Genomic DNA, 12190 nt, shown 5'->3' on the forward strand with positions numbered 1-12190 from the left:
GGCATAACAGGGCCCCTGCAGATGGAGAACTGGGACAACTGTGGAATCTGGAGGTTGTCTTCCCTCTGCCTTTTCAGCAGAGAAAGAAAAAGTGGGAAAACATCTGTGAAGTGGGAAGAAAAAAAAAAGTCAAACCGACAATCAAAACTAGAGTCTGTAGTTGGAATTCAGGTGGCTGCCTTTTAAATTACCTCTAAGAGTTTGGCGGCTGATTGCTGCTATTCATGAAAAGTGGCTTTGTTTTTAGTTCTGAAAGATCCCAGAGCAACTGCTCTGCCCTGAGTTTTCTTCAGTGAATTGCTAAAATATTCTCTCTTTTGATATTCTGTCTTGACCCTCTCCTCCTACTCACCTCTTTCAACATATCTTTAGCTGCTTTCAAAGGAGTAGTGTGGAAGTAGTTTTCTCTCCATGTTTTATAAGGCACAGTGGTACTGCAAAGAGGATTCAGATTAGATGTCAGGAGGAAATTCTTTACTCAGAAGGCAACGAGGTGCTGGCAAAGGCTGCCCAAAGAAGCAGTGGGTTCCCCATCCCTGCAGGCATTCAGGGCCAGGTTGATTGGGGACCTGGGCAGTCTGAGCTGCTCGGTGATAGCCCTGTCCACATCAGAGGGTTGGGACTGTATGGGCTTTAATGTCCCTTTCAACCAAAGCCATTCTGTGATTCTGTGATTCTGGGAGAAGTTTGCTGATGGAAGAAAGTGAGTTGGCTGAAGGCTAGATAATGAGCCACAAGAAGACAAGGAGCAACTGTAAGGCATAGAGAAAATTTTATTTGACTCTATTTCAACCCATTGTGTGTGCTTATGGTACAAAGGTTCTGTTAAACCACCACACAGCAATCAGCTTCAGTTTTTTCCCTGCCAGATGACTGTTAGGCTGAGCCTCTTTGAAATGCAGACTGTGCTGCCATAATCTGTGACAGTGCCTTCCCTGGTGAGCAGTGGGCACAGAACGGACCTGTCTCAGCAGCTGAAAGAGAAATGGAACTGGGCATAGGCATTTGTCCTCTCTGTTACCTTTGTAGCCTTCTGCCTACCAGCTAGCCTTCTCAGCCCAGTGCCCTTTTCAGCTACTCCTTACCTCAACTTTCAATATTAGCTTTGACGTGGCCCCTGGTTAGGCAATACAGCGCTGGTATGATTTATAAAGCCTGACATTTTACAAGACTATCCCATTTTTATAGCATTTCCATGCTTGAGAAGATGAAGATCTTTATGCTGGGCTGCAGCAGTTGAGCTGGCAATAACTCCTTTTTTAAATGTTATTCCTTTTTGTGTCTGAAATGACCAAAATCCATCGACCCTCAAGTTAGCTATAGTGATGCTTATCTATTCACTGAGAAAGGAAGAGCTTTATTACAGACAGGATCCAGGTTACTTGGAGTAGTACAAGGCTACATTGTTTTCTCTTTCCTGATTTTTAAGAGACTGTTCAATTTACTGTTATTTGTCGATCTTGACTGAAGTTTTAATATGGTCCCAGATCAATAGAGATGGGCTTTTAAATTGATACTGTAAATTATAAATCCTGTTTTAACAATATGGTACTCTGTCCTGGGAAAATGCCATTTAATGGCATTCTTATTTTGGTAGCTGAATCCTAGCTAACTTAATCCCAAATATATTTTACATCAGACATACTTTGCAGAGCTTAGTGACAGTAACATTAATCATTCACCTAGTGCTGACACTATGTGATGATTTGAGCAGTACATCCCTTGATTCTGTATAGAAATATTAGTCTTTCCAGTTGACCACATCATCTGCCTTGAAGGATCATTTCAGATAACATAAAACAGATTTGTTATGCAAGAACTGGTTGCTCGCACATACAAGCACTGTTTTTCTTCCTAGCAGAAAGTTATTTTTTCTAGGACACCAGCGGCGTCTCCTATCACAAGAAAATGTTGTTGATTATGTCTGTAGAAAGCCCCATATTTCTAGTCACATACTGTGAATAATCAAAATCTGAGAAACGACTTTATTCTGAGTCAGTGTACACTGGGAAATATAAATGCAATGTTTGGCTTATGCTTTGGGTTCATGTGTTCCGGATATCTTAAGATCTCTTCTTTCATCTGCACGTTCATTTGCATCCTGACACTGCATTGCCTGGGAGCTGTCAGGTCAGCTTGATGCCAAACATACTGATAATACGACTGAAATTGCCGATATTTTGATAAACACTTGTGTGTTTATGACTCTGTTTGTGGTTCCTGTTTGTATACCACTATTTTACTAACACAAAGATACCTGCTAAATTATAAGCTAAGCACTGAGGCATGTACTGGGAAGATACATTTTCCATAGTCATTCATCATTATACACTTTGCATGTTCTTTTAAAGCCTCTTACATTAGCAATGTATTTTCTAAGTGACAATAATGTTGCTTTAGTAATAAGATTACAGCTGTCCAGAGGTTATCCAGAAGCTGTCCACCCACCACTATAACTTATGACTGAGCCAGTTAATGGCTTAGCTCTGATTTGGAGTAGTTCCCAAACGCTGGAGTGTCTGGAATACCATTAAGTAATTTGAACTTGAAAATTAAAGAGTTTGCAGCTGTGTGATGGGAGAGATCAGGCAATCTGTTATTGTAAGAATTCTGCTCTGCCCATACTGCTGTAGGAAGTGCTTCTGGCTCCTCTATAGTTGTATGTGTTATGAAATGCCCTTAGAAACAGTCAGTTCTCCTCAGTGTCAGCCCTGCTCTACTTAAGGGTTACAGTTAATGAGAACATGTTAGCTAGAATCCAGTTTGTATACATTACTCTAGAAAATGGAAAGCCTAGACTTTTTTTGGTGTAAATTGAGTTAAAGCAGATTGAGGCTTAAGGATTTTTCAACCAGAAAATAAAATATTAAGGATAGGTAACTTCACATTGTTCTTCTATGATTTCATTGATTTTTCCTGATTCAGTATAAAGCTGAATTCTAAGAGTATCTGTTGTTTGCTGCATTAGCATTCTGATTTAGTCAACAGTGAGGATGTGATATGTTTCTGTGTCTGCACAAAGTCCAGATTTCATTTGGTGCTTCTTTGTTTGTTTTCTTTGCTAGAACCTGGGTATTCGTGTTTATGACCATTTTGTTTTTCAGCACCTCCCAGATGGCTCTGTCCCAAGTGCATATGCTGAATTCTATCTTCTGCCGGATCCTGATGAGGTCAATCAAAGGAAAACAAGAACAGTTCCAAAAACCACCAACCCTACTTACAATGAAATTGTGAGTACTTTTCACTTTCTCCCATCATTTCTTATGCATTTTATTTTTGTTATCTTTTCTTGAAATAATACAACAGTGGGGCTGTAAGAGCTGTCACAAGTATGATCAAACAGAAGGAATCTAAGGTAAGCTGAACCATAAATGAGAACAATCCTTTCTATTGCTTCTTTCTCAGTAGTGAGACAGTCTCTTTATGTGTTTCTCCTTGGGAAAGTGGTTGGATTATTCACTCTGTTTGGTCTTGTACGGTAATCACTGTTATATGATAGCCAGATGAGCCCCAGTATCACTGCACCAACCAAAACCTAGACTGTTTTTAATTCCGATTTATGTAGTAGCACAAAAAGCACTAATGGAACGGATGCTGTTACTCAAAATCACATTTGAAAATGGACAATCAAATTGGTTGTCACTGTCCTAATGATAACACAATAATAAATAACCCACTCCTTTTTATGTCAAGATGCCAGCAGTTCACAGCCATATACAATTATTTCACTTACCACTGAAGTGCTCATGCCTCTGGGGTGAAAAGAAACATTTGGATGGAGAAATGTTTACTACAAAATGGAAAACAGCACAAACTCTGTTCTTTTGTAAGAGGAGATGAGATTCAAACAGTAGGTAGGATTGAAGATGATAAGTATTACATAAAGCAAATCTCCTAAGGATCTCAAGGCAATTTACAAACATACTTGAGTAAGCTTGGTGGAAAGTATTGCCACTATATCCTGTTTCACAGATAAGATACAATTAAAATTAAGTTAGTTAGCTGAGACTGAGTCCTTATCTTCTAGCTACCCCCTCCTGGGATTTCTTTTTCTTTTTCCCACTTCTAGCTGATTACAAAGCTACCTACTTATATTGATGGCTTCCTGCACTGCTGTAAGAAGACTCCTCCACTGCTATTGCTGCTCCCTATATTATTGCATGGGAATAAAAAGGAACTAGATGTTATTTTTGCACTATGTTTTTTCCTTTTTTTTTTTTTTTTTTTTTTCAATCAAGGAGTGGAATGAGGCTAATTGGCCTAGCAAAAGTTATTTCTTTATATTTGAAGGTTATTTAAAGAGAAGAAATAGGATTGTTTCTATATTAACATTCTTCTAAAATTTTGCAAAATGTGGTATGGTCAAGAACCGTTTAGTAACACTGGTACACAGTTTTGTTTCTAATCATTGTTAGACCAATTTGAATGCCATAAAATCCAAAATTCTAGGTGCAGTCAGACAGTAGTCTGACATACTGGGAGGGGATTTAATTGTGGTTAAGGATCATCCTTCTGCTGTTAAGAGAAAATTCATGCACACTTAAATATCCTTCACTCAAAACTTACAGCCTTCTTCACAGATGCTCAGTCTTTTTCACCAGGAGCTGCTAATCACAGTGGGGACATATGGCTCTGCTGAACTTGGGCATTTCGAACCCGAAGCTTGTACTGTTAGCAGCTCTGCTCCTCCATATGCGATATCATTCTGTATGCATTTTCTGTCCAAGGCTGGTAGACTGAGGCAGAAGAAGCCCCAGGGAAGGAAAACAGCTAAAAATATAAGTCAGCTGTCATTTAAGTTAGTTACTGTCCAAAATGCTGTGTACAGAAATGTGCTAGCCTTTTTTATGAGTTCATAAGTTTTTATTAAAGCCAAATGGCTGGAAGGAAGTTGTAGATTAATTTCTCTCCATGTTCGAGACTGGGAAAATTCTGAAATGTGCTTCTCTTGGGTATTTTTGCTTTTAGTTTTGTACTTTTATTGCTTATGACTGCCTACAGCAAATTATCAACCTTGCAAAAGTGCATTTTATTTTTGATTTCTACTCATATATGTGAGATTACAGATGCAGAGGTCCAGGAGGACCAGCAATAGAATGAACCATGCTGAATGCTTAGGAGTTGCTTTTAACAAGCACTCCTTTTCTCTTGTTCCTGTATTTGGATTTCAGTTTGTTGCACTCATATTGGTGTGACATTGAATTAAAAAATGATTAATCTCAGAAAAATGGGATGCAAGGTAAGGAGAAACAGAATAATATGCCAGCTGTTAGGCCACTGGCAATAAAGAGGAATCACCTGGGAGATTTCAGATTAGTTTAGTGGAAACAAAGAAAACTTAGAAAACTGAAAATAAGTCTGAATTATTTAAGTTTAAATTCTCACCGAGAAAAGGATCAATGTGCTGAACCAATAGCAATGGGGTCTTTCTCGTGTGTTATGTTTGTTTTGAGACACACTGCAAGTCCTCACACTTGCTGTCCTCTGCCTCTGAAGCACCTGGAGGCACACACTTATAGAATGAGTGAACCTCCATAGCAAGAACAAGTGTGCTTTGCCACAGGGAAGCCAGAAGAAGAGGGAATTCCTTCATCCTGCGCGTGGTGTGGGAGGGCAAACATGAACAAACACCTGGGCTACATCAGCCCAAGTGCTACTGCAGCTGCCTTCAGAGCAGGGAGCTGCTGGCCTCCAGCAGGACTAACAGCCCTGGCATAACAGAGGAGGAGGGAACCTGTGCCCAGAGCCACAGCAGCTAAATGCACCACTGTGCTTCAATGCTGATTTGGACAGTTAAGGGCGAATCTAGAAAGTTTGTTATGGCTACCAAAGGGGAAAAATTGTCCCTCATTTGTGATTAAAATGCCATTAGGCAATGTGATTTTCTTTTTGGAACCAAAAAAACTTGAATTCCAGTCCTAACTGTCCCACTGATGTGCTACATGGCTGTGCATTAAACACCTCCATTTGATCTAACTAGGAGGCAAATATTGTTATTAAACAATGATTTCAGGGTTTAACTACCGTTATTATGAAATTCTGACTGGGGGAGTATTTCTTTTGACCACATATAATTCATCTATCTACAGGCTTTTTCTGTCTCCACACCCTGATGATAATGGGAATTCAGCTGTAGCATTAGAAATGATTTTTGGGATCAGTTGAAAGCCACCAAGATCACATTTTAAGGTCGTTTTTATATTGGTGGGAGATGCTATCAGAGGACAGGAAAGCTGGATTTTTGTATTTATATGCATTTTGGTTAAGTAGGCACTCAGTAAACATAAACTGAAAGGCACCTGGCACCACTGACATGACAGCTGTTCCTAAACTATGATTTCCAAAGATTTCCAAATTGACACGTTAGGCTTAGCAGACTGCAGCCTGGTAAGACCTTTCTAAGTAAAAAGGCAGTAAAAAAGAATGATGGGACAACTTTTCTATCACCAATTCTTTGGCTGTTCATATCAACCATCCCTCAACACCAGGGAGCTTGTTCTGGTGCCCACCTGTCGTGGGCCAGAGTGCTGTGTGGTCTCACAAGAACAGCCTGGCCCTGTTAGGACTGCCTGGGAGAACCAGAAACCTCACACCTCTTGGATCCGCCTGTGAAGTTCACCCTTTGGCTGCCCCTTGCAAGAAGAACACTGCTGGGGCTTAGCCTTTATAAAGTCATCTCTGGCTGAAGCGTGTCACTGATTGCCACTGCTGCTCCTGTAGCACTCTGCAGTCCGGCCCAGAGAGACCCAAGCTAGGCTGGGAGGCTCAGTCTGACTTTCCTCTTCATACAGACTGCATCCAGATTGTGCAGTAAATCCAAGCAGGCTGCATGGCAGGCTCACTGTGGGCAGTTTCACTTTCCCATCCTAGTGAAGTGACAGTATGTTACTGCATTTGCTTTTTAAGCTGCATGGTGAGATTAAAATTTTAAGCATTTTCCATTGCAACTAAAATAGCAAAAACATTGGAAATGCTTCCATCCATACAAATTTTAGATTAAATGCACTTCTCTAACAAAGCTTCCCTTTGAGGCCTGGATCTAGCTGACAGCGTTCTTTCACATTCTGTCAAGCTGTACACAGTTCACTCAGCAGTTTTTGATTAATGCAGAGACTGAAATGTAGGAGTCTATTCGAAATGCAGCTCATTCTTGTTAGCCTATCACTCCAGATTTTTTTTTTTTTTAATTCAGAAACCACTGTATTATCATTTCATAATTAATCTGTGTTTTCATAGCACCATGGTAATTTCAAAGATATTTTTTGAAGCTGTAGGCTTTAATAATTTTATAAAGAGATGGTAAGCAAACTGTCATTTAATTTGAGAAGCATTAACAGCACTTCTCAACTAACAGAAACATCCAGATTTAGTTGTTTCCACTTGCTAAACTGGGGGCCAATCTCAGGCATGTTCCACACCCATAGCCTCTCCTGAGTGGGCTGAGCTTTCTATCATGTTAACAACCCAATAAGTCCCTTAAAAAATGCAAATATTTTTTATAGTGGGCACATTTAGATACAGTTAACAACCAGGATCACATATACAGCTATTTTTATTGAAATAGTAAAATGTATACAAATTTCAAAGGAAAATTGTTCTCTTTTTCATGATGTGGATTTTTGATCTAGAGCAGTTATGGAATTTTATGGAAGTCTTTGTTAGAAGTTAATTTCAGTTTGCTTTGGTGTGTTCCTTTCTAATTTTGGTGTGTAGCATGAGATTTAATCACATTACGGTGCTAATAACAATATTCTGCAGTCCTGTGCATTGTGTGATATACTTCCATAAGATGTATGGATGGAACAAAAAGCTGCTTTGAGGCACTACTAAGCAACATATATAATAATATACCACGTTACAAAAAAAAAAGAAAAAAAAAAAGACATAACAGGGTTGTTCGGTTTTTTGTTGTTTTGTTTTTTCAGAACAGAAACACCATTTTTTCAAAGCATCTGATATGGACAGATATTTAGACATTTATATATACACCTTTCCATAATTACCATTTCACACTTCTGTCCATGATAAGTACTCTTCATTTTTCTCTCTCCTCTGGAAAACCAACAGTTGTATTCTTCCCTGGAGAGATCTTCTCATTAGAGTTCAAAACTCTGTCTTAGTTCCAATTTTCACATGGCAAATCATGCATTCATATTTTTTTATCAAGTATTGCAACACAGGTTTCAAATTTATTTACAAATGCTTGGTAATCAGACTTCACAAGCCTAAACTGGCAGAACATCCTTTAGATAAACTACATCGATCAAATGTAGATCTGATCTGAATCCACTAACTTGAATTTGGCTCATAATTAATAGCTTAGAATTCTGGAGGACAGCTTACAGTAATTATTGTAAAGTTATCGTCATCAACCGGAAGGCTGTACTGAAGTGTTTTGCTTGTCAAATAAATTCACAGATTCTTATGCTTTCCTGTGCACTTTATGTTATTTCAGGTTGTGTACAACAAAGTTATGCAACTTGAAGGCCATATACTGAAGCTTGTTGTGAAAAGCAAAGGAACATTTGTGGGAGCTGTTAACATTCAACTGAGTAGAGTCCAGTTAAATGAAGAAAAATGGTATCCACTGGGAAACAGTGTAATTTAAATGTGGTCTAAGACAATTCAATTATTTATCTGCTAATGTTTCTTTATTCCATTTTCCATGGTACATTTTGTCTCAGTTGCCCTTGAGAATATGCAGTCATCTGCTGATCTCAACATTTCTAATCATAAGGCTATTGTCTTAAAATTGCTACCATCTTCTTGCAACAGATTCCTGTTAGGGTGAGTTTAAGAAATTGCATTCTAACATGTAGGAGCATGCAGGTATTCTTATGACAGCAATCAAGACTTTTGTTCATGTGAAATAGTAGTGTAAAAACCCTGAATTTACTACACATCAAAGTGGGGTCAGAGCCTAATTCTTTGCCTGCTAATTCCACTGATGGTGTTGAAACAACACTGATAATGGTGTAATTTATCTCTGTCCACTATGACTCACTGCATATGATGATTCAGGAGAGGGATCCATGGGATGATTCCCTGGGTCAGCTTAGACATTTCAGATGTCTACCAGATTTCATGTTAAATCTTATGCAATCTGTACATTTAAAAACAAGCATATCAATGGTGTTTATATAATGCAACTTTAAATCTAGGATACTCATTTGTGAATAAGCTATTTCAACATTTCTTTTATTCTGACATCCAAGAGGCAGATACAACTGTGAGAAGAAAGGAGGAATGTGGAGCTAATCTTCACAAATAAATAAAACATATTGAATATGAGCTTTCAGTGTTGTATTTATTTAAGATCATATTATAATGAATAATTGTTTGCTCATCCTACCCCGTTGCATTCCTATTCTGTTTAGGGGAGTCAAGTCAATACACGCATTGACCTTAGGGCTATATGTACATGTACCTAATGAATGTGAGTTCTACCTCTGAGTTCACTGAGGCTGATCATGGGCTCTGTTGTTCAAAGCATTTTTACCTAAAGCGAGGAACCACTTAAGCACATCTTTGAACATTGAGCATGTGAGCAACTCTAATGAACTGTCCATTACTGCCAGTCTGTTTCACACATGCAGAGCTGAGCGTGTATATAAACCTTTCCAGAAGCAAGGGCACATTTTAAGGCACAGGAGACACGTTGATTTGTGATCTGATCTGCTGTAAAATTTTAAGGTACCATACTGAGTAGAACTGACATTTGTTCTACCAGGTAGAAAAGTGGTCAACAGAGGGATAATAACTCCAGAAGCTGAAGATAATTGCCTTCTTCTCCCAAAGGACACTCACATATCAGACTTCAGAAGGTAATGTTGTATAAAGCTCCTGAAGTGGGACTAGGAGTGCTGTTTAGGAATCTAAATAAGCTGGACTTTTTCTCAGCGTCAAACCAATTGGCCATGTCACTTGATCAGTTTGTGTCTGAGAATAGATACACCAGATTGCCTTGTGAAATTAAATTCCTCCTCAGTAAAGGGAGGTAGGGGGAACTCTGTTTGAATATTGAGTATTATTATTATTAGAATTCTGAAGAAAGCTATAAAATATTTATCACAGGAAAAGATATTGGCTAGCATACAGATACGATCACTACAAAGCTCAGTAAGTCTAACATTTTAGATCATAGGATTTCCTGAGTAAAGAATCAAGTGACTTGTCACTCAAGAACAGAAAACACATTGTGTCCGGCTTACAATGTTATCAAATTACATGACCTTACAGTTCAATATTGATTTTAGATTCTTAGTCTGCTCCCTTGGTTTCTTATTACAACTGTAATGATATTTTCTAACAGTGTTATTTTCAGTGACATTTTCTAATCATTGATTACAGCACACTCTGACTTTCCATCTTAGAGCAACATTAAATAAAATAGTATTAAAATGGCTTTAAATAACAGAAGCATTAAAAATAGAATATTATCAGAACTGTTTGCAAACATAAGCAATTCTTAAAAGAATTAAAGAAAGAAAACTGTCAATAAAACATCCTTAAAAAAAATGCACATTTAAGTAACAGATCTGCAGTTAGTGTAGATAAAGTCCTCTGGAAGCTCAGCAATACTTCAGTTTTCTAAGGAAGTTGGGAAAACTATGATTTATGGATGAGATTGGCACTGATAGCTCTGTTAGGCAAAAAAAAAAAATGCCCTCAGAGAACTCAGATCATACAATCAACACTTACCTTCCCTAAACTTCTTCAAATCCACCTCAAAGCATTGTGTTTCCTATTTCCTGAATTCACAGTCAGTAAGAGGCATCCTGAGCTTCCTGCTGCTATGAGGAACATAGCCCTTTACAAATCAGTCTGTGAATTATTTGTCTTTCTTTAGCAGCAGGAGGTTCAGGATTAGGCTGAGAAATTGTACCAATATTAACATCTTAAGTTTCTATCATTTTAAGAGCTACTTTTTCTCAGAACTGTTTTTCCAGGTGGCAGAATTGCAGAAGACATTAAAAGGGTTATAGCTCAAGCAGAAACTGCCATTGCTATACTTTAAAAGAGACTTTAAACTGAATGTGTCATTTTTTTCTGTTCTCTTGAAAATATGATTGCTTTTTGTCAACACAAATAAAAATTTGCATGCTAACAAGTTTACAGTTTTGTAGTATAAAATCATAAATATTAAATTTTTATCTTCTTAATCATAATTTTGCAATTAGCTGCAAATGAAATTATTAATTGTATTCAACAAAATGTCCAAAACAGTTCACTCTGTATGAATTATTGGTAGGGCTAACTTCACTAGCCATTACTTATTCAGGATACCATTTACTCACACAAGAAATCCCATTAGCTTAAAAAAAAATCAATGAGAACATGCCACTCTGGAAATCAGACTACTGGGTTGTTGCAAGCCAATTGATGTTGCTTTATTGAGTGGGGTGTGAGTCACCAGAATGACAACTATTGCGGAGCATTACTAGTAGTACCAGACATACACAAACAGAGATGCAGGTTCGAGTTTGCCACCACGTTTGGACAACAGGGGAACGGTGCAGTAACCTGTAAAAATAATGACACTTGATTACTGTATTAATCACAACTGAAAACACTACAGTGGTGTTTTATGATCTACTATGCAAATATAACATAGCAATGAACCTCAGAATAAGTCTTTAAAATAAAGTGAAATGATACAGAACCAAACCCCCATTTCTACTGGTTTTCTCCTCTACATGTACAACATTTTGAATCTGGCACTTCAGGACACAGAGTAAAAGACTAAGGATAGAATCTTTTAGGATCTTCTCAGTTTTTTAAGGTGAAGACTGGACCAAAAAAAAGCAGCAATACTTTAAATATGAATAAAGCATGCATTCTAATATTCAAGGAACTATGCTTCACACATTCTTCTTATACCAAATTAAACTTCTGAATCAGTAGTGATAGTGCTTTACGGAAAAGAGTGGTGTTACAGCAATAATACACTGTCCAGCTAAGCAAAAAAAAAAAAAAAAAAAGAGTGGTATAAGATCTTCTGTCTCAAAATCTTAATCTATTAAGGATCGCCTTCTATTATGAGTGATTCCCAGTATCAGAGGTAAGGCATTCCTCAGAAACTCTGTGTTCGTCATTTTAAGAAGGTGTTGTTCTTAACTTGAAAATTATCTTACCTGCTCTGAAAACAAAAATCACTCTCCTCCAAACCCAAAGCCTATATTCATAGGAA

At 37.8% G+C, this 12190-nt stretch overlaps 2 protein-coding genes across 7 annotated transcripts in view; one reads left to right on the forward strand and one right to left on the reverse strand.

The window, feature by feature from the left end:
* The window catches only part of PIK3C2G (phosphatidylinositol-4-phosphate 3-kinase catalytic subunit type 2 gamma), a 286035-nt gene extending 276293 nt beyond the window's left edge, over nt 1-9742 (forward strand). For both annotated transcript variants that reach the window (XM_090145886.1, XM_090145891.1), the window contains exons 32-33: nt 3105-3230; nt 8456-9742. In XM_090145886.1, coding sequence (XP_090002012.1) covers nt 3105-3230; nt 8456-8608 — 279 coding nt within the window. In that variant the 3' untranslated portion in view covers nt 8609-9742. The remainder of the gene's footprint in view (nt 1-3104; nt 3231-8455) is intronic.
* Nucleotides 9743-11345: 1603 nt separating this feature from the next.
* The window catches only part of PLCZ1 (phospholipase C zeta 1), a 46524-nt gene continuing 45679 nt past the window's right edge, over nt 11346-12190 (reverse strand). For 4 of the 5 annotated variants that reach the window (XM_031597818.2, XM_031597815.2, XM_031597814.2 and 1 more), the window contains one exon: nt 11346-11523. In XM_031597818.2, the coding sequence (XP_031453678.1) occupies nt 11441-11523 (83 nt within the window). In that variant the 3' untranslated portion in view covers nt 11346-11440. The remainder of the gene's footprint in view (nt 11524-12190) is intronic. The other variant, XM_031597816.2, reaches the window with a different exon arrangement.

This window comes from Phasianus colchicus, chromosome 1 (genome assembly GCF_987193195.1).
Source record: "Phasianus colchicus chromosome 1, bPhaCol1.hap1.1, whole genome shotgun sequence".
Classification (NCBI taxonomy): domain Eukaryota; kingdom Metazoa; phylum Chordata; class Aves; order Galliformes; family Phasianidae; genus Phasianus; species Phasianus colchicus.